At 36.4% G+C, this 27,172-nt stretch overlaps 2 protein-coding genes across 2 annotated transcripts; both read left to right on the forward strand.

Moving 5' to 3' along the window:
* The first annotated feature begins 9,021 nt into the window (after window positions 1-9,021).
* Window positions 9,022-25,351, forward strand: LOC106085185 (uncharacterized). The gene is made up of 4 exons (XM_013249283.2): window positions 9,022-10,430; window positions 10,489-10,518; window positions 10,588-12,744; window positions 25,256-25,351. The coding sequence occupies exons 1-3, from the start codon at window positions 9,314-9,316 to the stop codon at window positions 12,723-12,725; spliced, it is 3,285 nt and encodes a 1,094-aa protein (XP_013104737.2). The 5' UTR covers window positions 9,022-9,313; the 3' UTR covers window positions 12,726-12,744; window positions 25,256-25,351.
* Window positions 25,262-26,110, forward strand: LOC106085187 (small integral membrane protein 14). Its single transcript, XM_059369115.1, has 3 exons — window positions 25,262-25,345; window positions 25,408-25,453; window positions 25,681-26,110. The coding sequence occupies exons 1-3, from the start codon at window positions 25,274-25,276 to the stop codon at window positions 25,887-25,889; spliced, it is 327 nt and encodes a 108-aa protein (XP_059225098.1). The 5' UTR covers window positions 25,262-25,273; the 3' UTR covers window positions 25,890-26,110.
* Window positions 26,111-27,172: the final 1,062 nt, after the last annotated feature.

Raw genomic sequence — 27,172 nt, forward strand, 5'->3', positions numbered from 1 at the left:
TTTCGTCAGCAGAACCCTTATTGTCAGTGGGATCATCTGAAATACCATTTAATCAAGAAGTTTAGGAATTTCGAGAGCGACTTCGAAATTCAACGCAGGATGATGGAGCGAAGGCAATTGCCATCAGAAACGGCTGACTCATTTATTACTGAAGTGGTTAAGTTGAGGAATCAGATGCGTGTGCAGATCCACGAGTATGAGATAGTTAGGATAATTAAGGACAATCTTAAAGACGGTTTGATGCAGTTAGTTTATCCTAAGGATATCGAGACCATTGAGGAACTTTTAGAAGAGTGCAAAAGGGCAGAGAGAAATATAGCGAAACGTGCACCATTCCGGCAACAGCAACAGAACTTTAGACGTGTACACGAACTGGACTACTACGAAACGGAACAGGAACATTATCACCAGGAGGTGGAGGCACTACAACAAACACCAACTACTACTAAGCAATTGACTTGTTGGAATTGCAAAATGCTAGGCCATTCGTTTATAGATTGCCCTACCGAACAGAGGAATATTTTTTGTTTCAAATGTGGGTTCGATGGTGTTACATCGCCCAAATGCCCTAAATGCTTGGGAAACTCCACAAGGAACATGCAAAGGACTGGGCTGACATGTTCGAAACAAAGCCAGACCCAGTAGTTGTGCCATTTCAGCCAACAAATCTACCTGCGAATTCATCCAACAACATAATTAAGACGACACAAGATACGGCAGCAAGAGGATTGAAAGTACTCATTCCATATGAACAGCGTTTGCACATTTACAATCAGAAACGAGACCAAATTTTCAAAGATTTTTTACCTGTTAGCAAGAGAGTTTCGAAGGCAAGGACAGCTCATGCTAGACGAAAAAAGGAAAGAAGGGAGATAGCATCTACATGCATAGGCACAGAAGGAGACGTGAGACCATACCTGGATGTTAAATTGAATGGTGTTGAGTTTAGAGGCCTAATGGATAGTGGTGCTTCAATAAGTTGTCTGGGCAAGAACTGTTTGGAGAGTCTAAAGAAGATGAATGTTTCAATACTCAATTTCAAATCATTTATACAGACAGCAAATGGACAAGATGAGCAGATTATTGGGAAGGTTAAACTCACTGTTGAGTGTGGAGATATTCGCCAAGAGGTTTTGTTCTATTTGGTACCTAATTTGAAACAATCCCTGATTCTAGGTTATGATATTTGGGGTAAATTAGGAATTCGGATTCAGAGAGAGAATAAATTCATCAATGAAATTGACTATCCTACAGAGACTAAGACACATCAATTGGATATTGGACAAACCATGCGTTTGGAGAACGCAAAATTATCATTTAGGTGTTATACTACATTCGGTTTAGGAAAGACGCGGCTAGAGACACACAGAATTGATGTGGGCAATGCTGCACCGAAGAAGATGCGCTACTTTCCGGTTAGTCCAGCCGTACAAAGGCTGATGTATGAGGAGCTTGACAGGATGATAGAACTCGATGTGATAGAGGAGGCACAGAATTCCGAGTGGAATAATCGCGTGACATTGGTTATGAAGCCTGGCAAGAACCGGCTATGCCTAGACGCTAGGGAATTGAACAAGGTCACACGAAAAGATGCGTATCCCTTGCCCAACATTGATGGGTTATTGTCGAGATTGGGTGATACACACTATATTTCGGCTATTGATCTCAAGGACGCATTTTGGCAAATTCCTCTGGAGGAATCAAGTCGACCGTTGACTGCATTCACAGTCCAGGGAAGGCCACATTATCAATTCAAGGTAATGCCTTTCGGACTGTGCAATGCAGCTCAACGAATGTGTCGATTGATGGACAAGGTGATTCCTTCAGAGTTGAAAGACCGAGTGTTTGTGTACCTTGATGATCTTTTAGTGGTATCACCAAATTTTGACGTTCACCTAGAGATGCTGGCTATTGTGGGAAACAGACTGACGGCTGCTGGCCTGACTATCAATATGGAAAAGTCCAAGTTCTGTTACAGGGAACTAAGATACCTAGGATACATCGTGGGAGCTGGAAAATTGAAACCTGATCCTGGCAAGATAGAGGCAATAATGGGCATTAAGCCACCAAGAACCCAAAAGGACGTGAGAAAGTTCCTTGGAACAGTTGGATGGTACCGCAGGTTCATCCCTGACTTTTCGACTCTGACAGCACCGATTACTGATACACTAAAGAAATCATCTAAATTTGTTTTGACTCCGAATGCTTTGAAATCTTTCGAAGAACTAAAATTACGTCTAGTCTCTAGCCCTGTTCTAACTAGTCCAGATTTCGAAAGGCCATTTTATGTGCAATGTGATGCTTCAGATGTTGGTATTGGTGCCGTGCTCTTCCAGAAAGATAATGAAGAAGGTGAGCACCCGATCGAGTACTTCTCGAAGAAGCTTAACACCGCACAAAAGAATTACTCGACAACGGAAAAAGAATGTCTTGCCGTAATACTAGCCATTGAACGATTCAGGCAATACATAGAGCTAATGGAATTCACAGTGATCACTGACCATTCCAGCTTGCAATGGCTGATGAGACAACATGACTTAAATGGTCGACTCGCCAGGTGGAGTTTGAAACTCCAGGGGTACCGATTTACGATTGAACATCGTAAAGGTTCTATGAATATAGTCCCTGATATGTTGTCCAGGTTGGATATGGAAGAAATAGCACATGATCAGACTGGCATTCTCAATTTTGATTCAGAGGAATTTAAGAATCAACAGTATTTAGCTCTTATCGACACAATTGAACAAAACGGCGACAGACTACCAGATTTGAAGGTCAAAGAGGGCATTGTGTATAAAAGGGTGAAATTTAACCGCAACGATGTAGAAAATGAAGATGATTGCTGGAAGATATGGCTACCTGAGGGATTGACTGCAGAGATTATTAGAAAAGCCCATGAACATAATACATTCCACGGCGGCATTGCAAAGACTTTGCACAATATACGAGAGTTTTTCTATTGGCCCTCTATGACAACACAAATTAGAGATTTTGTCCGAAATTGCGATGTATGCAAAGAAACAAAACCGCCTAAACAAATTCTCAGACCACCCATGGGGAATGAATTTATAACACAAAGGCCCTTTCAACGCATATATATCGATTTTCTAGGCCCGTATCCGAGGACAAAATCTGGCAAAACTTATATTTTTATCGTTTTAGACCACAAGACCAAATTTGTTTTATTAAAGGCCATGCAAAAGGCGACAACGAAACTGGTGAATGCGTTTCTCATTGATGAGGTTTTCCATAAGTTCGGAGTACCTGAGGTGATTCACTCCGATAATGGTAAGCAGTTTACCTCTGAGTCATTCAAAGACCTTTTGCAAATGTTTGGCATAAGACACGTGCGCACAGCCATACATGCACCACAGGCCAACGCTAGCGAAAGGGTCAACCAGACAATACTGAGCAGCATACGGAGCTACCTGGATGACGACCAATCCAAATGGGATGAGAAACTTTCCAAAATTGAATGTACGTTGAGGTCAACCATACATGCGTCTTTGGGAATATCCCCGTACTTTGCTCTAACTGGCTACAACATGGTAACACATGCGGATGCATACGAAATTCTTAGAAAACTGAACTCATTGGAAGATGGCGATATGTTCATTCTACCTAAGACTAACCAGATGCAAATCCTACACAAGAGGCTAAAGGAAAAGATGCATGACGCTTATGAAAGGAATGTAAAGTCGTATAATAGGAGAAGTCGAGAGATAGTATTTAAACCAGGACAAGAGGTGTTCCGAAAAAGTTTTAGGCAAAGCAACTTTACCAAAGGTATAAACGCGAAATTATGCAGACAATGGCTTAAATGTCGCATTAGGGCGAGGGTTGGTAACAGCCAATATGAAATTGAGGACTTAAAAGGAAATCGCATTGGTGTTATGCACGCGCAACATTTACGACAGTAGAGTGCAAGACTACCTGTCCACTAGGGTCTATGTACGTAATTCTAATCGGACTTATTTTAATAAGGTCTCACCAAGATTTTAGTATTTTCACCACAGGACGTACGAGGAGTTAGAGTTGTCATTCATTGTGATTATTCCATTGTTGTAGAGATTTTTTTTTGCCGGTAACCGTTGCGATTGAAGGACCTAGAAAGAGGAAAAGGGACTTTAGTATGAAGTTTAAATAATTTACCTGTAAAGAGAAAAAAGACATTAGTATATTAATTTTATAATGATATTTCATGAGACTTATCTTAAATTTCCATGTAGATCCTCCTGACCTTATTGTTCATATCCATTTCATTAGTTAGCATCCTACTTGACTTCCAGGACTCACACAACCCATCCATATCAGTTGTTGTCGTTGCCACTTTGGGCTAAATAAGTATATGACATATTTGAATCCTTTTTCCACAGAGCATTATTTTGGACAGCAGGCTACCGGTCATAAACAATTTTTTTGCTGATTTTATGGTGCTGTTTGTACGCGTTGATGGACACATGTAGATATTTTTCCAATTGGTTAGAGTTTCCTCCTTTATGATTTTTGTATTCCCTTGCCATCAATGTTGAACACAATTGGTACCAATAACGTGAATACGACTTGGGTGATGATTCGTTTTGCCGGCTTATGTTGTCAAAATTGCATTTGTGCCACCTTAATTCTTATACCAGTTGTGTGAGACATTTGCCACCGCTCATAATGGACACGGTTTGTTTGGTGCCACACATTATTTCCTTTTGCTTCTTGCGGACACAAATGTCATTGGTCCCTTTTGTTGTCGATTCCAGGTATTTGTTTGTGTCTGTCCGGACAATTATAATGAGGCAGAATTTGCATACAGGAGCATCACTGAAGGAGATTATAAAAATTTGAGCATCTTTTCATAGAAATTATAAAGTTTTACCTGTTTTACATTTTGCTTAACATGCCCACTTCGTGTGTGGAAAAATGCTTCGCGTACTTTATTCAGTTTTAATGACACACAGCAGGCGATTGTTTTATGATGACCGCTTTCAATTTTTCCATACTCATACAAATTGCATCCTGAAAGAATTTAGGACAAATCATTTTCTTGAAATGTTTTTTAATTGTTTTCAATACCTGATGTGTTTTCGTTTGTTTGTCAACAAGCAATAAAGGCGGCACACACACACACCTCCATGGAAAAAGAAACTCGGCCATAGATTTGTTGATTTATTTCTTTTTGGTGTACTGTATTATTGTTTTTCCCAACTCTTTTCAGACGCAGGCTTCATGAAAAGAGCTGGCTTTGTGACGGCTGCATCTTGTTGCCAATATCCCAATATTTTTTATATTTTATTAGGGACATTTTTTTAGCTGCTTCGGTTTTTACTTATTTTTTTTATTTTAATGTTTGGCCTGCCAATTTCGCATTTGACAGATGAACAGAGATGGGAACACATGATGCTAAGACAGAGTTGGATCTCAACGGCCAGGGTCTGGCAAACTATCACTTTTCAGAGAGGGGATGTCATTAATAGGACGAGAGAGCCAGAGTTAACGCGTGTTTTCCAATGAAAAATTTCCATTTTTTTCTTAGATTGACAACTGATTTGAGAGAATGATTGATTGAGTTCATCCTTTTCCTTTTGAACTTGTGTGCTGACTACATCATTAAAAAAATTGGCTCCGGCAGTGAAATAGTTTTTATTTAGTGGTGGCAATAAATTTCTTTTTTTTCTTGATTTTTTTTATGGAATTAGAAGGTAAGTGAGTGACAATTGATAAAAAAAGTTCAAGATTTGGTAATTATGTGTACAGAAAAAAGGAAAATTTAATTGAAATTCTAAATCTTGAACATTTTATGAAATGTGTGAGTGTGACAATTTTGCCTTGATAGAATTGGAAATAGTCAGTGGAGTAGTGCTAAGGTACCGTTTTAACCCATGACCATGTGCAGCCACATTTTAATGTATATAATTTGATTATGTATGAAATAGGGGCAACGCAAATTGCGATTATTTGGTTAAAATATTTATCGCTATTTATAAAAAAAATATACTTTAAATATTTTCAAAAGTATTAACTTGTAATTTTTTTTAAATAAAATTTGTTAGTTGTCCACGTGAAACGGCATATTAAGCCATTTGCAATTCGTTAAATTGTTTAAATCATGGTCATAGGGTAGGTACATTACATTACTGGGGCATACAGTCCTTGAATTTCATTTGATTGCATTTTGTTAGACCTATTTGTAATTTGTTTTCCTCTTGGTGAAATAGGAATCCCATACCTGCACCATCTTCATTTCTGGCCACAAACGTGCTCACGCTTGTACAGTACTTCTGACCTGAGGGTGCACCCCAAGTCACAAACGTTCCACATTGAAGCCCCCATAAATTCATAAGACAGAGTTGGCAACAGCACAGTAAGATTCACGTAGTATTCATACACCTAATTGTGTTTGTCTTTGGCTTGTCGATTATATCATTATCAAGAAAAACTAAAAAAAAAAAAAAATCCAAAAAAATTACCATTCTTCGACCAAATTTGGATCCTAAACAAAAAAAAAAAAAAAGGAAAAAGATAATAATAATTATTAATATTCAAAGAAATGAAAGAACATACAGAAATATAACGATAACGAAAGTTATAAAAAGACAGATTTATTTTTAGGAACTATTAAAAAAAAAAATATCATGAGAAAGTAAAACAACTAAAAACAGAAACACATAAACTTATGTACATATACCTATAAAATCTATAATCTATAAAAAAAAAAAGAAAAATCACATATATCTTCTTTAGAAAGATGTTTTTTTTTTATTTGTTTCCTACTCCACTTCTTTCTAAAGGAAATATATGAAAATTATATATTATATATATTATATTATATTATATTTTCTTTTAAGTGGTTAGACAAAAAAAAAAAAAAAAACATACAAAAATACAAAGCAGAATATTTAATAATACATATATGCATATATATATTAGAATAGGAAAGAAAGAAAATCAAATTAAAAATATGTTAATATATGTCATCGAACAAAGCTATTATAAGACAGAAACCAACTGATTTTTTTTATAATTTAAAAATTAAGCAATAATGAATTTCAATTAGATCTATATAAATATATTAATTTGTTTTATAATAAAAATTAAAAATTTGTAATGTAATCAATTATAACAATATGTATTGATAATATACGGAAAGGCTGAGAATGTAGTGGAAATGTAAAAGTGGGTTAAAGCTCGATAAGGGGTATTTTCATTACAATGAAAAGCATAGAAAATACCATGGATGACTGAAAAGTCATAAGGGGTGGGTCGCCTTTGAAGACACAACACCAAAGTCTTTTATGATACGAGAAATTTGGAAACGAATTCGAATAATGGGTGACAAGGGTACACATAGAGAAACGAAAGAGCTGATAACTTTGATTTCCGTTTCCTTTTTGTTCAAACTTGCCATTTCCTAGTAACATAATATCTTCCGTTTTATAAATATATCTTGGTACGAACTAAATTTAAATGTGAAGCCTCAGCGGAAAAAGAACCTCCCCATCCGGCGAGCTAAGCCGCAGCCAAGACCGTCGTACCGTTCCCGCTCAACCAAATTAAAGAGGTTGTTACACTTAAGCCTAGAACTAGCCTAGTTGGCCTACAACAAAATATGCACTATTTGTGAAAATCAGTGATTAGGGCAACTCCGATTTTGTGTATGTTGCTCAAAAAGTAATTGCGGATTTTTCATATAGTCGGCGTTGACAAATTTTTTCACAGCTTGTGACTCTGTAATTGCATTCTTTCTTCTGTCAGTTATCAGCTGTTACTTTTAGCTTGCTTTAGAAAAAAAGTGTAAAAAAAGTATTTTTGATTAAAGTTCATTCTAAGTTTTATTAAAAATGCATTTACTTTCTTTTAAAAAATCCGCAATTACTTTTTGGGCAACCCAATAGTTCGCACCTTTTTTCATTGTTTGTGTGTGTTATGTTTCTTAACTTTAATACTCACACCCAACCAAAACTTGTTGACAGATAGTGTACTCGCGAGAAAAAATTTAACTTAGAAGGTGGAGTCATTTGCTAAACAACAAAATTGTTTCTGTTTACAACTCGTAATGTCAAAAGTCGGCTAGGCAGCAGTATCTCTGCCGAGGTTAGAAGAAGCAAAAATTTTAATAATTTTTCTTGTCCAGAGAAATTCATAAGTTATTGTTTTGTTCACCCACCGATGAGAGCCAAATTCAATGTTGAGTGAAAAACATATACCAGCACTTCCTTTCATAAACGAGACACCACATCAAGAAATAGAAGCCGAATCAATCATGGAAAAAATAAAATACGCATGTTGAAATTGTGATTGTGACAAATATCAAATCTTCAAAGCAGATGATTTGTTATTGCCACGAAAACAACCACAAAGAGCCGTTAAACGACCATGTATTTTTCCTTTTTTCAATTTTTCGAAGCTTTTTAATTTGCAAAAACCAAACCTGAATAAAAAATACAACCAACGCTCAGTATTTCGTTTTCCAAGTATTTTGTCTTCATGTAAACAACACACACACATCAATGTTTGACATTAAGAAATTTGCCAAATTAAAAAAAATTTACTCAGCTGTTCGCATGACCATACCTTTAAGTTCTTGCACCATGGTACAAGCCTTAAGATGACCTTATATACTTAAACCCCGTTTACAATGCTCATTAAATCCGTATTTAAGGCTATAATCAGTTGATTTTAAAAAGGAAGAACAGATGATCGAGCTATTAAATACGGATTTAAAGTGCAGTGTAAGCGGGGTTTAAACGTGGTTTTAATTTTAAATTTAGATTCAACTAAATATTTTTATTTGAAATAAGTACAATGTTTAATCGCATTTTAACTGACAACAATTTCAGATTCAATTAAAAAATTATCAAATCAATTATATTTTTAATTGTTTTCAATTAAATTTTTGTGTGTATTGAGAAGCCACTTATTTTTTTCCCTACATCATAGAAAGGTCACATTCATTTTTGTCTTCTTTTATAATTTATTGTTTATCGATTAGAAAATCGGAATTTGCCTTATTGAAAGTCATCGGTTGGTCATAGTTGCCACTTCAGTATTCTTATGAAGAGAAACCGGAAAATCTTCAAAAATAATGAATATCAAATGTTAAATTATTCATTTGTCTCGTGTCAAAAGGATTTTTTGATGATTCCACTATTGAGTCAAGTCCTCATGCTTTGTAAATTTAGCTCGAAATCAATTCGTAAACTAATTCAAATAAAGAAGCCATTGAGAATGTTACGGTTCGTTTCGTATCGTCGCCGCATAAAAAATGGCTTAGGCTTTGTGATTTGTTGATTTGTTTGTTTGTTTATTTCTGTTATTGTTTGTCATGATTCAACAAGAGGATTCAATTCCTTCGAGCCCTATATTATCATCGTCAACCTCTAAATACATTCATAAAGTAAGAAGTAGTAGGAAATCCAGACTAAAAACTAATTCTAAAAAGCCAAAAAGTACCAATGAAGCAGGCCCCGAGATCTGTTTCCAGTTGTACGGTAGTTCTGATGATGAAACTCTGGAAGAGGAGACGCTATTGAATGCCACGTTTTTGGTCAGTTCCCACGTTCGAGACTTTGTGCCTTATCAAATGGAGAGTATGTTAATGAAGGCAGATCGTTTAGCTATAACAAACCTCCGCAATAATTTGCCAAAGCAAGATGGTGGATTCCTTACATGTGAAAGATGGTCCGAGCAACAGAACCACGAAGATCCCAAATTGGCTTTCATTACAGATTCGGAGTTACTAGATTGCTGTCGTGAAGCTGATAAAAGTACAACAAGCACACCACATAAGCAGCTGCGTTTAGTGAACTCCATACTTGAGGACTTTGCATTATCACCGTATACAACTAAATCTATAGAGTCCATAGTGCGCTATTGGGAATATAGTCCTCAGTTTATGCTCAAAAATAAGCCCGAAAAAACCTACAGTCGCAAGCATTGTCGAAATATTAATAAACGTTTGCAGTTCAATGTTCCCTCATGTTCGGATGATGAGGACAATGAAAGTCGCAGCAGTTCATTCATTTCAGTACAAGAAAATTCCCAGGTGGATGATGTACACAATACAACTGTGATCCCAGATCAATCTGAGAAGCTAAGCGAAAATCTTCTAAATCTCAGCACATATTTTACACAGGAACCCTTGATGACTGATGAAAGCGCAATGAGGTCGTCCTCACCTTTTACAATAGAAACAACAGTAAACATTCACAATCTTTTGCAAGAAATTTGCCATTTGCGTTCACAAAATTGGAATAGAGATGTTAATAGAGATGCCTTTGGATCAGAAGATGACTTTGAAGGATTTCCCAGTAATGTTTTAGATGAATGCACTGTTAAGGAAATATCGCTTGCAGAGGACTGCTGTTTGGATGAGACACTACTAAGTCCTGATAAATTACGTATACCAGCAGATGAAAAGGAAATTGGCCATTGCCATGAAGGTACTATTTTTAAATTTTAATACACAATCATCTTTCTAATTACAAGTTTTATTTTTAGTACATAATTCCAGCGATGAGACATCTCAACGTAAGTCAATGAAATTTGGTAATTTCGATATTTCTATAAAAAAAAACAATTGTTTGTATTTCCATATAGATCGAAAATCAGATTTCAAATATGATTGGAATGACGACTGTGCCGAAGTCTTTGCACTTATTAAAACTCAAGAAGTATTGCAACAACAAAAAATCTCTCCCTGTGGACTAGCCACAGCAAACAACATATTGATAAAAAATGAATGTTTAGCAAATTCCCAAAATATTAATGGCATTGAGTTTAAGACTGCCTCTTCCAAACCAATACATGTTTCCAAAGAAGCTGAAATGCGAGCATTAGAAATCGTAAAAAATTTGCCTGCAATAACAATGAATGAAAAATATCAAATGGTTGATGGCTTTTCAGATAAACCTTCGACGTCGAAAGCTGCATTGACAGCAATCAAAGAAAAGGAAAAAAATTGCAAGGTATTTCCTTCTTTATTGCATGGCAGTATAAGATTTCAAACTGGCAATGGCAAAAAAATTGATATTTCCAAAAAAGCTTTAAAAAATGTCGAAAATATTTTAAAGGAATTTTCTTCCTTAGAAAAGCCATACACAGACAGTGATTTAAATTCCATAAAAGATATAACCAATAATAAAAATCATTCGTTTCCAAAAAAGAATATCACTGAAAATCAATATTGGGAGAATGAAAAGGAATTGGCCAATATAGTTTTTAGCGAATGGCCATTGGAGGAACAATTGCAAGGCAAATCGTTAGTACCTCCTAAAAGCTCAAACAATTGCTCAAATGTCACCGATTGTCTTGATGGTTTTCAAACAGCTGGTGGTAGGAAACTCAAAGTATCAGCTCAAGGGGAAAAGGCTGTTGCCCATCTTCTGCAGGAGTTTCAAGCCGATTGTAATAATAAAAAATGGGATGAGGATCTGGTCGAAATTAAGAACAAAATCCAAAGAAAATGCAGCGAACAAAACGCAGTAGTTTTTCCCCAAGAAGGAAACAGACTAACGTTGCCAAATGAAGCCATTGATTTTCATACAGCCGCTGGGAATAAACTTGCAATATCTGCTAAAGGGCAAAAAGCTGTTGACCATCTGCTAAAGGAGTTTCAATCTGATTTTGGTATTAATAAATTGGAAGAGGATCTATTGGCAATTAAAAACATTGTCCAGAAAAAGCATAGTAACCAAAAGACAAGTTACGATTTGACCGATGGAGGAAACAGTTCAACTTTTCGAAATGATGCCATTGATTTTCAAACAGCTGGTGGCAAAAAGCTGGCAATATCATCTAAAGGTCAACAAGCTGTTGCCCATCTGCTACAGGAGTTTCAGTCTGATTGTAATATGAATAAATGGGATGAGGATCTAGTCGAAATTAAAAGCAAAATCCATAAAAAGCAGTTTAAACAGAAGACAAATAAAGATTTGGATCATGACGAAAGGAAAACTGAGTGGAATGTAATCGATATGGAAAGCAAAATACAAATCAAACACAATGAACAAAGTGTTCAAGATACTGTGATAAACTCTGCAAACTCGTTTTTGGGTAAAAGCAAAGAACTCTCGCTGCCTGCGGTTACTTTGAAGAGATCAATGGAAGCTAAAAGTACACCACTGCCTCCCTCCAAACGCATACTGACTGATGTAAAGCAATCATTTTCGGAGTTATCTATGAGATCTCCTTTAAATACATCGGCGGCAAAATCTGTGATATCCCGCAAGAACTTACTGTCGTTAAGCAAAAAGCGAAAACAGAAAGGTCGTCTATCAACCAATGATGCTGTCGATAACAACGGACAAGATGATGATGAATTCGTTGAAATTATCGTTGGCCAAACTGAAACCCCAATAAAAATAAAATCAAACACTGCTGCAATAAAGACCCCCGGAACACCAAATGTAAATGATTTCTTTCATAATGCTCCAATTCAAAGCAGTACTCCACGAACACGAGAGAAACCTGTAAGAGAGGAAGATTTCAAACCAATAGCATGGAATGTCAACAATATAACCAGTACAGACAAACCAATAAACATTTCTGAAAACTCAAGTTGCAACATAACAATAAACTCCTCAAATCCCACTGTCGAGGAACGCATTGGCAGACTTAATATGTATGGTAATCCTCCGGCTATTTCACCCATTGCCACCGAGTCCCTCAAAAATTGCCGCCCATCTGGTCTTAGGCGTACCCGACGAAGCATGCCAAAAAAATATGAAAATATTTAAGAATATTAGCCATATTTACGTAAGTATTTTCACCTCATACTGTAAAACTCCATCATTGTTTGGTGTTAACAATACATCGTCAGTATTTTTAAGTGAAACAGAATACACATACTGTATTGAAACTGTTGTATAAGTTAAGCCTTCATAAAAAAGCCACAGAACCTATCATATTTGTACACGTTTATAATTCTCGCATGTTGTTGTATTGCTCGCTTGGCTGGCAGCTGTTTTTGTGGGCATTATAAACTTCATTTGTTTTAATATGTAAAAATATAGCGATATCAGTCATTTGTTGGCAAAAGAACATCGATTGCGGTTTAGAAAAAAAAAACAAATAGAAGCTAAAAAAGGTGAGTAAGTGAAAATTAACTTCCACTGTGAAAGAAAGGAATTTCTACAAACACGAACAAGTTGATTATTTGTGGCTTGTTTGTAAAAACATTGGATTCCAGCCGAAAGTGAACATAACATTAAAGGATTCGATTCAGCAGAAAATATCAAAACTGTTTAAATTTGTTCTACATTTATCTGTATGTGTTTTTGTGTTCTTTGCGTGAATCAAATTTTTTCCCAATTTTAAAAAATTCGTTGAATGCCACAGTGTTTTTCAATTTGTACAACATTTTAGAAGATACCATATTTTCATAGTCATACAAAACAAGTGAAGCGATAAAAATTGAGGAACAGGGAAATCAAAAAACAGCTTTTCTTCAAAGATTGAATGTTTTCGTTGCGATAATTTTTATATCTTTAATTATTCCGTTATTTTCAGAGATTGATCTCTAACATTTCAATACCTTAGAACGATTTATCTTTCCCCCCAACAAGGCTTCAGTTTCGGCAATCACCTCGTCATTAGAGAAAAATCACTTTCCTTTTTTTAGGTTTGCAAGTAGTCACTGCGTTCCTTTGATACCCTGGAGTGTCAACTTAACTTCACTTTTCTGTTTTCCATCTTTTGTGGGTACCAGATCGTGGTGCATCGTCAGCGTCCATGAAGCCACATTTGAAGTTATCAAACCACTTATTAACTGTTTATCTCGACGCAGCAGAATTTAAATAAGATTTATCAGCCATGACCTTTTTTGAATAGTGTTTTTCCCATCAAATAATAATGATAGGTTAAGACGCGAAATTATTTAGAGACTATTGTTTTAATAATCACAAAACTTGCCCAACTAAAAACAATTAAAGAAAACATGTGGATCTGATGATTAGATTGAAATAAAAGTTTATAGGTATTTTCATAGACTTGGAGTTTGTGGTGCAATTATGTATACATGATCCTATGGACCAACCCAAGTGTTAAATATTAGTGTTTGTTTCCAAAGTATATTTTACTGTATGTCCGCTACAAGTTGCAATGGTATAGATTACAATTCAGCAGTCAAACTATCGTAACGTAGTTGTAAAAGAAAATATTCTGAATAAAAAACTGTAAACAAAAACCAGCATGGATTTGTTATGAGCTTTGAGATATGAGAAACTTACAGTGATTGAAAAAATAATAGGGACAATTGTCACTAAGAATAATATTGCACAAAAATAATAAAAACCATTATTACTTCTGTATATTGCACAAAAACAATAAAAACCATTATTACTTCTGTATATTGCACAAAAACAATAAAAACCATTATTACTTCTGTATAAGGCTGAAACTCAATATTCGTAAACGTGTTGGGCTAATTTTGATATTTAATCTCATATAATTCACGTATGCTCGATATGGTAATTTTGTCGATAGATTCACTTGGAAAAAATAATAGGGACATTTATCAAAACGTTGTAATGTCTTATGATAAAATCAAAATTTCTTAATATACAATCTAAGAGAGTCATTTCGTAAATTAAAGCATTAGCACCTCTAAATGGTTCGGGAAGTTCACACAACTGAAGAAGAGGTCTCATGATTGCGATAGGTCTTCCAAACTCGGTACAGAAAGCTCTTGCAACGAGAATTCCGTTAGTCAGGAATAGTGCTTTGAGACATTAACTTACATGAACTGTCACTTAAGGCCATTTTTTCTCTCGGCAAATGGAAGCATTTTATTCCCTAAGATATCCTTGTAATCCATACCACACATTGTGTGTCTAATACAGAAAAACACCCTTAAGTCATCAATGAGACGCCACCATGTTTCACGGCCTTTGGGAGTGCTTAGGATTATATTCTTTGGTCCTGGGTCGACGGATATAAGTTTTGCCCATCTAATAAAATATGCACATTAATACAAGGACCAAAGAATATAATCCTAAGCACCCGTAGAAGGTTGTTGCTTTTGTTGTTGTTGTAGCTATATTTTCATGTGGAGGTGGCGATCCTCGTCAAGATCCTGTAGGTGAGTAAGCTCGTTCCGGTTCAAAGGAACGATCGTCTAGGGAAGCGGGTGGCCATTGGTTGTTTAAAGGCACCATTAACTCGCCTTGTCATATCGAGCATCATAGGCACTCAGTGTTTGTGCAAGAGACGATGTCGCCCGATCTCTCACCGAGACGCTCCGCTCGATACCGCTGATTGTCCAGGACTGCCGTTGCAGCTACTCCGTATGGAGCATTCCACTATCCGCCACCTGTGGACGCGCCCGGTAGCTCGCAGCTAAGCTTCTCGTGACAACAATGAACAACTCACAGATAGGACCTCAATGTTCCAGTATGTGTGGTGCTCACAGCTATCACGTACCGGGCGTAGAAGGTTGAGAAACATGGTTGCGTTTCATTGATGATTTGTGGGTTTTTTTCTGTAACTGATCCGTATCCCATTTTCTGGATTAGCGAAAAAATGTGTTATGTGGATTACAACAATATCTTAGGGAAAACAATATTTCCATTTGCCGAGGAAATAATGCAGCTTAAGTAACAGTACATGTAAGTTAACAACTCAAATCACTTTTTCAGACTAGCAGAATTCCAGTTCCAAGAGCTTTCTGCAACGAGTTTGGGAGATCTATCGCAATCATGGGACCTACACATTATTAAGAATCTCTGGGGCATAAAAAAACAAAGATTTGAAACTTTCTTTATGGTTTTTATATTTAATTTTTAATGACCTTTTCTCTTCTTCAGTTGTGTGAACTTCGCGGACCATTTTGAGGTACTAACGCTTTAATTTATGAAAGGAATATTGCAATTAAGTATGTGAATGAGTGGTAACCATTTGGTTTTCTCTCCTCTTCGATTTTAAGTTACAAAAAGAATACAATTCATAAGGAATTACAACGTTTTGATAAGTGTACCTATTATAATACCGAGAAAATCACCATCGCCATTCAAATCCCAACAACATGTCTACAAATATTGAGGATCAGTCTTATACAGAAGTACTCATGTTTCGTACTCTTTTTGTGCAATATTATTCTTAGTAACTGTTGTCCCCGTTCTACCCTTCTGTATCTCATAATCAAGTTTTTTTGAACGATTTTTTCATAGTCTGATTAGATTTGGGCATGGACCTGATATTAGGCTATGGACCGATTTGGATAGTTCTTGATAGAAGTGTTGCAGGTAGTAGAAGCATACAAATTGCGCCCTATGGAGGTTTATATTGCAGCTATATCTAACAGTGGATCGATTTGGTCAGTTTACAGTCCCAACATACCTGCACCAATAAATGGTATTGTACAAAATTTTAATGTTTAGCTTTACTCGTTCGAGTTATAGTGTTTTTAAGACAGACATGTCTAGATGGACCTCACAATTAGAAAGATTAAGAATATATATACTTAAAACGGTAATGGAAAGTGTGTTCGCGGCAGTGCGGATCGAAACAGCAGAGTGAAAAAGAGAAAGGAAATCAACCAATGCGCATGTCAATAAAGAGTGAGAAGCAGGCGGATAATACAGGCGTTCTAATCGTTGAGAGTTCCTCTTAGACATCGACTTCAGGCTCATACAAGCATTTTTTTCAATGGAGTTGCGTATGTTGCTTACCTAGATAAACCATCCGGTCATTTCGACCCCTTAAATAAAAAAGGTTTTCGACTGTCAAAAGGTTGTAAACGTCGAAAACGTCATGAACTTTTATAAAACGTATAAAAAGTAGTAAACGTCATAAACCTCGAAAATAAATAAACCTGGTTATGCTCTCGTAAATGTAGTGTAAATGTAAAACAAATTTATCGTAAATGTAAAGAGGCAATTAGGCTTATTACCAAGCATAGCATTTAACATTTCAAACAAAACCATTTTTTTTAACAAAAAAAAAAAAAAGACTTGAAGGTGAGAGAGATCTGACTTCGAAGAACTTAAGGCATAACTCAAGGGCAGGAAGAAGAAGACGGCCCTCCACGCAGTGATGCTAGAAGTTGAGACGTCTCTCCAACTGAAGAAGTACACAATGGTGGCCTTCTCGAATATTGAGTGGGCATCTAACAACGAGGAGATGGGTCGACAGCCACAGCCATGAGTCGCGCGGGGAGACAGAATACGGCCAAGTTTACCTTCTGGATACTTTGGATGCGGTAGGCAGACTGAGGAGGGTTTCAGGAGATAGAAACTGGTATGTGTATATGGTGGCAATCAAGGCCGTGAGCTCTGGTACAGTGTGGCCGAAGGTCGTGGAAGTGTGTGGAATCCCTGAATATACCTCAGTTTCACGACATAGTGATAACATGGATTAGCGAATACGACAGCGCCGTATTGACGCTTACACCTACTCTCTTCTTGTGATTTCTTGTTATCACATAGGTAAGGTTAGGTTAGGTTGAAAAGAGGTTACAGTAATTAATCAGCCCCATGCCACTATGGACATACACCTAAGCCAGTAATCGGTTTGTTGTGTTGTAACCTCTAAAAAGAAAATTTTATGTTAGGAATTCCGTGCTACAAAATCTTGAATTGTTTCCAATACCACTCCCCTAAGTTGGTTCATATATGGTATTGTGTTTCCACCTAAGTGCCGGGCAATGACAAAGGAAATGCTCCAACGTTATCACATATGTCTCACCTTTTTTCACAACACTTACTTTTCACAAGAGATCAGACTGACCACCTTTTCATGGTGGGCTACCCAATTAACCTTTATTATTAACAATAAATTGTAATAAATGCCATAGAGAAATATAATAGGAGAATAGCAATTTTCTAAACATTAATATTCGGTTTTGAAAATCCTCCAAACTTTATCACCTGACACGAAAACGGAACTTAAAATTTTGTTTTTACTGAATTGTACTTTCCGTTTACGGTCGACAGACGTTCGGTAATCGTTTGCATGAGTTTTCCTAAAGCAAAATAAAATAGCTGACACGTTTTCCTACATTTACTGTATGTTTACGAGAGCATAACCAGGCCTTTAGGTACTTATTTCGGCTCACATGCTATGAATGACTCGTTTTTATGGCAAACGAGTCGTTTTCCTCTTATAAATTGTAAAGAAAAGTCGACTCATTTTCAAAGCATTATAAAGAGAAAACGAATCATTTGCCCAAAACAAGCATTAAAAAAAATTAACAAAGTATTAAGATTTTTGTGACGAAAATAAAAAAAAATTAAATTTGTACCAAACTATAGGGAGAATCGTTATTTCGCCGTGTTTTAGTTTTTTTTTTTTTTTTCAAGTTGAGTTTAGTTTTTTATACATATTTTACCAATAATTAGTTTGTTATTATATGCGGATAAGCCTTCTTCTTGGTTTCTCATGCCGCACATATGAAACAATTAACGGATATGCCAAATCTCGATTACCGTTAAATAATTTGTAAAATTCATCTAATCGATAAACAGCAAACTAATATGTGTAGTTTATCGAATAATCGGTATCGTCAGCACTCGGTACTGCGTCATCCTTCGTTTTAGTTGTCAATTTGTTAGTGTGTTAACGAAACAAATCTTTTTATTGTGCAGCATCAACAAATTGACAAATTTCAATCGTCGTGAGACCAACATTCAGCAAAATCTACAACCAATAAAATGGCCTACCATTTCTAAAGGGCTTGTGAAACCGAAAACTAACAGTGTCACTTAAACGTTCCAATTAGAAAAATTTTAGCCAATCTTCTATCTTATCGGGCTCAACCATATAAGGTAAAAAGGGGGGTGGGAATAATCATAAAAAACAGCAGTGATTTTGTAAATAAATATGTGTACGTAAAAAACTTGTTTTGCAAACTACTGCACTGCTGCGGAGAAAACAAAAGAAAGGCAGGCTTCACTGAAGTGTGTTTTTAAATAAAATGGCAACAACAACTATGTTGTCATTAGCGAAAAAACACTTCCTTCAGTTTAAATATAGCAAAGTATCCGATGAAGCGATTTTAATTCTCCCCAAAATTTGCAAAACAAAATTCTATGGTTAAACATTCGTGGCATTTGTTGTCATTACATAAGTTTGGTGTTGCTTCTTTCCATATATCCATCCATCCATTATATCGTTTGTTTTATGTCGTGGCCATTTTTTGCTGTATGGTTACAGCAGTTGTGTTTTTTACAACAGCAAATGCATTTGAAGGTATTAGGTCATATACTTGTAGTGGCTCCAACTAAAACACTCACCTACACACTAATAAAACAAATAAATTATTGTCAAATACATTGAATAGCCATAAATACAAATAAATAATCATTTATATTCAGCAATCATAAAATTGGAATGGCCGAGCCCTTAGTTGGTTGTTCCAAATGTACTTAATATTTGTTAAATAAATAAACAAATAATGTTAAACCCTTATCACTCACTTCCTGAATCGAGTCCACCACTTTTTCCAATTAAGCCGTCATGACCTATAAACATACTTTAATAGCATACGATGTTTGACTCCATCATTTTAACTTGTTTATTTGGTTAGCAAAATGCTAGAGTGTGAGTGATCACAAAAAGATGATACTCGTTAATTGAATCATTCCTTCAAAGTAAAAAAAATTGAGATATCGTGCAAAATTTCAGCCAAATCGGAAAAAATGCGACTTCCATGGGCTCAAGAAGTCAAATCAGGAGATCGATTTATATGGGAGCTATTGAATTGCCCAAAAAGTAATTGCGGATTTTTCATATAGTCGGCGTTGAAAAATTTTTTCAACGGCGTGTTACTCTGTAATTGCATTCTTTCTTCTGTCATTTATCAGCTGTTAATTTTAGCTTGCTTTAGAAAAAAGTGTAAAAAAAGTATATTTGATTAGGGTTCATTCTAAGTTTTATTAAAAATGCATTTACTTTCTTTTAAAAAATCCGCAATTACTTTTTGGGCAACCCAATATATCGGGTTATAGAACGATTTTGACCTAACTGGGCACAATTGTTGAAAGTCATAACAGAACAATATGCGCAAAATTTTAGCCAAATTGGACAAAAATTGCAGCTTCCAGAGACTCAAGAAGTCAAATTGGCAGATCGGTTTATATGGGAGCTGTTTCAAATTATTGGCCGATTTGGACCGTGCTTGACACATCTGTTGTAAGTCATAGCAGAATACTATGTTTAAAATTTCAGCCAGATCAGACAAAAATTACGGCTTCCAGGGGTTTAACAAGTCAAATCGGGAGATCGGTTTATATGGGAGCTATATCAGGTTATAGACCGATTTGGACCGTAATTGGCACATCTGTTGGAAGTCATAACAGAACATTATGTTCAAATTTCAGCCAAATCGGACAAAAATTGCAGCTTCCAGGGGCTCAAGAAATCTAATCGGGCGATTGGTTTATATGGGAGCTATATCTAAATCTGAACCGATATGGCCCAACAACCTACATCAATATTAAGTATCTGTGCAAAATTTCAAGCGGCTAGCTTTACTCGTTCGACCGTTATCGTGATTTCGACAGACGGACGGACTGTCGGACGGTTGGATTGACTCAGAACGTAGAGAAGAGAATACATATCCTTTATGAGGTCTTAGACGAATATTTCGAGGTGTTACAAACAAAATCACTATTTTAGTATACCACCATCCTATGGTGGTGTGTATGAAAAATCTGTGCATCTTTAGGCAAATAAATATATTTGAGATATCGTTATCTTCTTTTTATATAGGTACATTTGCATAAAAGTCCAAATAGTTGGGCTTTGTTTGGTTGTTAATTCCTTTGGACCGATTCTTACAAAATTTATCGCGAGATATTTATTTGAAGATTGCCTGTCTGTAGTTATCACGCTGCAAACTTCAACAATAGACTTCAATCCCATGGTAGCCGGTTGTTCGTACTGGATTGACCCGATGGATTCCTTCATCGGCAAGGGCTGCCGCCTCAGTGTACAACACTGCTACAACAACAACAACAACAATAGACTTAATGTGCAAAAAATTACAACATATGCGATTTTGTCCATATGTACGTTAAATTCGAATATGGGCCATATCGTATTTTATAATGATATAAACTGACCTCTAGACTTAGCGCCTTAATAGTTGTCATATAGATCGATATCACAATAAGTCTTCATTTACATAGCAAATACGAGCCAATTTGGAAAATACCTCGATAAAGCTGAAAAATATATCGTACTGCTGGAAAGATTTTTTTGAGCCAGTTTTTGCTGGAGGCCACCATTGCGCAGAGTTTAGCATGTGCGTCAATGACGTCGAACGCATGGGCTTACATCCTGGCGGCGGTTATCCTCTTACAAATGCTGGCGACAATTGTAAGGTATCCAGTCATGTTAAAACCTCTCACACAAGTGGCGTCGCTAAGCGGCACAGAGCCCCATATCATTGAGCTAAAAGTTGAATAAGATACTTTGTTCTCTTTGATATGAGAGAAGTATCCTCTGTTCTTTAATGGAATTTTTTTGAAGAAAATATGCGTATGTAGATTTTTGTTAAAAACATTTATATGTAGCTGCCCAATTTAAAGTGTTGGTCTCACAAAGTATACATATTTTGAGGCAATTTGAAAGGGAGAGTTTCTCCAGCATTGCGTTTTAAGTTTGGGTAGCATTCAATATTCTTCCATTCCCATCTTAGTTCCTATTCGCAGTAAACGTTGATAAGAATTTTTATATGCTGAAGCATACTTATGCTTAATGTTACACCCACACAACTACGATTTTTTTGGTGGAATGTTAGAAGAGATTGAATATAAAAAACCATCCAGCTGTGGGAGACAGTAAAAAGGCCTTTTCTAAAGATTTTTATTTTAAAAAATATTTATTTTATTTAAAAAAATGTTTGAAGAATCCGATTTAGGAAAAAAGTTTTTACCTCAAATTACATGCTGGAGATTTTTGATGTTGTTATAGCCGCGGATTTATAGAAGAGAAGCAGTACTTCTCCAGGAATAATAATGAGTTTTATATCAATGTTAAGGGACGTCCCTTTAAATCAGAGTGTAAACGATGTGATACTGTGTGTACTTTCTAGATGGAATTTTATTTCTCTGAGGCCTCAGCTGTAAAGGGATAACCACAGCTGGAAAGTGTTCTAGTTTTCTCAATGGATCCGAAGCGATTAGTATCAAAGACAGACATTGCAAGAAGGCATCCTCAGGTGATGTAGAATAAAACAAAAGTTTATTCAATAATTATCATGTAAGGAGATTGATACTTAGCAGATTTCGATTTTTTAACTTTTTTGGCGAGAGCAGACGAATTCTATAAAGCTATTCCACAGGTTTTTTTTTGAAGCTTGAGCCGGTCTATTGGCTGTGATAACACAATGTTTCAATGTGATGGTTTTGTTTGCCATTTAACGCCTATAATTAAAGTACTGTGAATCATGTGTGAAAATGAATGCCACGAATGCCGTTTGTTTGAAAACAAGAACACTTACTCTTATTTCATTCAGTAAAAACTTTAGTTCTAGACAACATTTTACGGAGGTGGTTTATTTCGAAAAGTTTTCGATACGAACATGTGTATATTTATATTTATATTTTTAGATTAGATATTTACAAACAATACTCTATTGTGTTTATTTAAAATACATTTGCAATGAAACTATTTAAACTATAAAGAAAGGTCATATACTGAAATACGCAATTAAAGATAAGATTTTTGGTTCAAAGTGAATTGTACTATAAAGCTTAGGACTTAGGAATTTATCATTAAATAACATACAGTGGTTTTCAAATCATGTTAATGTTAGCTTTGCAAAGGAGGCTTGATTTTATGGTAAACCAGACTATATATTAAATACTCTTGTTGTTGTAGCAGTGTATTGTACAATGAAGTGGCAGGCCTTGCCGAAGCATCAGATCAATCCGGTAGGTACAACCGGCTGACATGGGATTGGACAATCAGTGGAAAATGTATCTGGCGTCATGCCAGATTCTTCAGAATTTAGATATAAAGGGTCCGGATAACATATCAACACTTGTCTTGCGCAGGTGTTCTTCGACGCTTGTTCGTCCATTATGCAACCTTTTCATCTTTGCTTACCGTGCGGAAGTCTTCCCGGCGTGTTGGAAGGTTGCGAATGTTCAGCCAATACCCAAGAAGGGTGAGGCAAATAACCCTGCGAATTATCGGCCAATTGTGATATGCTCCGCTCTCTCCAAGGTTATGAAGAGCATGGTTAATCATCATCTTGTGAGGTATTTAGAGTCTAATGGCCTTCTTAGCGACAGTATGGGTTCCGCACTTCTGTCGGAACTTTGGAATCGCTCAATCCAACAGTTTGGTGAGAGTAAGGTTGAAGCTTTGGATATCTCCAAGGCATTTGATAGGGTCTAACACGGTGCACTACTATCAAAGCTTGTCATATTTGTTGTTGTTGTTGTTGTAGCAGTGTGTTAAACATTGAGGCGGCAGCCCTTGCCAATGAAGAAATCCAACCGGCTGCCATGGGATTGCTCGTATTTGGTGTCGGTAATGGCTTCGTTCGACTTATTTCGAGCTTTCTCAGAGATCGCACTATTCGAGTCGTTATAGATGGGTTCTCATTCAATGAACATAGATTGACCGCAGGTATACCCAGGGCTCTGTTCTTTCTCTTTCTCCTTCTCTTTTTCTTATTGTCATCAACGATCTGTTGAGCCAGACATCGAATCCGATCTACTAATTTGCGGATGACAGTAATCTCTGTCATTTGTACTCATTCGACCATAGGACGAGTCTTCCAGAGATTGAGGTCAAGAGGCTGGCTATGGGATGTTACACTCTGCCAGGATTTGTTGGCCATTTCTCATTGGGGTCGAATGAATCGAGTAGATTTTAATGCACGGAAGACTCAGTACTGCTTTTAGTCACACAAACGATTCGCTGACCCATTACGATCATTTTTGTCTATTAACGGTAAAGATGTTGAGCAATCAGAAGTTCTTGATGTTCTGGGCATGAAAATACAAAGTGATGTCCGTTGGGTTAAATATGTATTTGAAGTGTCGAAAGAAGCATTTAAGTATTTAGGCTTCCTTAAATGGTGTAAGAATTACTTCTCACCGTCTGATCTTCTTAACATCTATACCACTTTTATAAGGCCGAAAATGCAGTATAACTCACATGTATGGGCTGGAGCTTCACAATCATCCCTGAAGCTAATGGACCGTGTAAAGAGGAGAACGATGGCGTTGATAGGGGACAGTAGGGTATCCAAACCTATGCAATGGGAGGCGGTCGTTCTCCAAGTACTTCATTCACCCGGTAGCCATTTACCGCATCTGCTTCCGTGTCTGCATCACGGTGAGGGGTGCATCATGGTGAGGTGTCCGTTACAATGAGTTAACGGCGAAAAGGGGTAGCAAAAGCGCATTTCTCGGGTCAAACACTTAAATTGGGAGATCACTTTATTCAAACTCGACACAGTTGTCATTGAAATCGGGGCAAGTATGAGACTTTATGAACTCAAGATTTTTTATGGGGAAATCGTTATAAAGGGTGCTGTATTAAGATATAGGCCATCTGTGAACTTTAGGCTGAAGAGCGATTTCCACAAACAGACGGACGGAGATGTCTAGATCGTCTATTAAAATAAAACGAAGATCTAATACTTTGTAGCGTTGAACATGTATAATTTGATGTGTTATAAATGGAATGGCAAAATGGCCAACTCTTCGGTGATGGGTCTAAGAACTTATGGAGCCTTTTTGGCTTGTAGAACATTTGGTAAGTTTTGGTAGGATTTTTCTTAAATTTTGGTAGGTAATATTTTTCTTGAGTGGCAACACAGCTTACGATATAGGGTTTTGTTCTTTTTTTTGACGATATCTCTTCATTGCACTAACAGGGTTCGCAAACTTTGGTCACATATAAAACTGAAGCTTGGTTTTAATTTTAAACCAATGGCTTCATGGGCAAAACATCGATCTTTCGATCTTAGAGTTATATGGTTATCCCGTACCGGGGTTAAATGCTGGTAGCAGATTCACACATCATAGACCTATAAATTGTAATTAAATTTGAAAAGATTTGTAGAAATCTAAGAGATCCCTTTTAATAATTCTTAAGCTGCAGTTGGGCTTAACAGAAGAAACTTTATCTTAAATCAGAAGCAATGAGCTGCTGGCGAATTTCAAGATATTAATTAATGCTGAACAATTCCAAGTCGTTATTCAAAAGGCTTTCGTGTCGAAGGATACATCTGCACAAGATTACATCCCTTTAAAACCCAAAAAACGTGTTATAACGTCATAACATACATTTTTTTATTCTTTTTTAGAATTATCTTTTCGTCGAGATGGGTGATGAATTTGATGGTTGTGAATGTGTGTGGTCGCATGAGTTGGCCATGCAAAGATTATTGAATTTCGTGAGTACATCAAGGCATAAAGCAAAAACGCATTACTAATGTTGCTAACAACTTCTTTGTAGATACGTCAAAATCAAAATGAGTGCACAGATACAAATTGTATTGATGGTAAGTAAATTTTAAACAAAAAGCTTTTTTATGTTTTCTAATATGAACCACATAAACATTAACTCGACGAAATTTTCCAAATGAAAATATGCTTTATAATTTATATTTTTTATACATTTTAATCCTCATATACTTACGTTTTATTTGATCTTTTTGTAACCAGACATTTTTTTTATTGATAACAAGCTCGACGCATGTTTAATCTTCTAACTTTTTTCCCATTATAGTTTCAGGACGGTTACAGCAAACCACTCCATCCACAGGAGGTGAAGAGAATAATTTTACCATGATGACTATGGTTATGATCTTTGCATTGATTATGTATTTCATTAGACCAGAGTCAATTTTGAAGCTGACTAATGGCAGCAACAAGCGTAGCGATAGACCAGATCGTGGCAATGGTCCGCAACCACCTACACCGCCGGCGGTGAATTAATGAAATGCAATTATTCCTGATTTTTGTTTCTTTTCTTCGGTTCATACATAAATATATATATATATTTATATATATATAATACACACGTATATGTATTTGTAAGTAAGTTGGTACTAATTCTAATAATATTTTTATTATTATATGGTAAAATTGGCATTTTGATATGTATACATATGTACGGAATAATTAGGAAAAAATAAAGTTTGCAGCATCAAACAGAATGTATGTGTTACTACTTACACATGACTTTCTTTTCTTAGGCTGGCACTTCAAAGTAGTTGCGGATGGACGTACGTACCGGATGAACCCGATCAAAATCTTCTTCGGCGAGGGCTGCCGCCTCAGTTTACAATACGCTGCTACAAACCGATGGAAGCCGGTTGTACGCACCGGATTGACCCGATGGAGTCCTAGATAATTTATACACTATCTAAACAGAGCGCTTCAAACCCTCCTCTGTTATCACTCCTCAAACCTGCTATAAAAAATGCATGATATGACTCTCAGATCTGATACCGCGGCGATTAGCATTCTCCTCGAAATGCTAAAGAGAGAATCTATGAATCTAGTGTCTTGAAGGTGATATGCTCTTGAACTTCTGCCAGTTTAAAGTAGCTTCTATTGGTCAATACTATTCCCCTTTTGATGGCAGAAATGTCTTTTGTGCACTTATTGTTTACACTATACCGAGGTTGATGTTGTTGTTTGTTGTTGTAGCAGTGTGTTGTACACTGAGGCGGCAGCCCTTGCCGATGAAGGACTTCATCGGGTCAATCCGGTACGTACAACCGGCTGCCTTGGGATTGAGGCTGCCGAGGTTGATCAATCACTGAGTATTTCTGTGTTATAGTTTTCAACATTCACGGTTTTTATGGGGTCGACTTTCAATGATAGCTTCAGTAGGCAACTTGAATGTTGACACTAATTAAGGTGGTCTAAGACGATATGAATTCTCATATGTGTTTTCAAATGTAGCAACTCTTAAGTTGTATACATCGTGTGATACGTACGAAACCTTTATTTTGAAAATTGGATTTTGGAATAAATATCCAATATACATTTCTACAAAAAGTACAAAACATATGAGAAAACATGTCGATTACAGCGCGCTCTATTGAAGGTACATTCGGAATGACATGTGGTTACAGAAAGTGACAGTGCATAGGTAGTTGGTTTCAGCTCTTTTTTATTGCCAGACTGCAGCTTTTGGGAAAAATGCACTTTATAGGGCGCACACCTGATTTGTTTTCATTTTTTCGCCCCCCTAATTTGGATTCCAGGAA

Source organism: Stomoxys calcitrans, chromosome 5 (genome assembly GCF_963082655.1).
Source record: "Stomoxys calcitrans chromosome 5, idStoCalc2.1, whole genome shotgun sequence".
Taxonomy (NCBI): Eukaryota; Metazoa; Arthropoda; class Insecta; order Diptera; family Muscidae; genus Stomoxys; species Stomoxys calcitrans.

What these genes read in the sequence shown, in the direction of transcription:
- LOC106085185 (XM_013249283.2), top strand. Translation starts at nt 9,314, where the DNA reads ATGATTCAACAAGAGGATTCAATTCCTTCGAGCCCTATATTATCATCG. An exon ending in AATTGGCCATTGCCATGAAG is followed by an intron (nt 10,431 to 10,488) that starts GTACTATTTTTA and finishes TTTTATTTTTAG; the next exon opens with TACATAATTCCAGCGATGAG. An exon ending in CAGCGATGAGACATCTCAAC is followed by an intron (nt 10,519 to 10,587) that starts GTAAGTCAATGA and finishes ATTTCCATATAG; the next exon opens with ATCGAAAATCAGATTTCAAA.
- LOC106085187 (XM_059369115.1), top strand. Translation starts at nt 25,274, where the DNA reads ATGGGTGATGAATTTGATGGTTGTGAATGTGTGTGGTCGCATGAGTTG. An exon ending in TGCAAAGATTATTGAATTTC is followed by an intron (nt 25,346 to 25,407) that starts GTGAGTACATCA and finishes ACTTCTTTGTAG; the next exon opens with ATACGTCAAAATCAAAATGA. An exon ending in AGATACAAATTGTATTGATG is followed by an intron (nt 25,454 to 25,680) that starts GTAAGTAAATTT and finishes TTCCCATTATAG; the next exon opens with TTTCAGGACGGTTACAGCAA.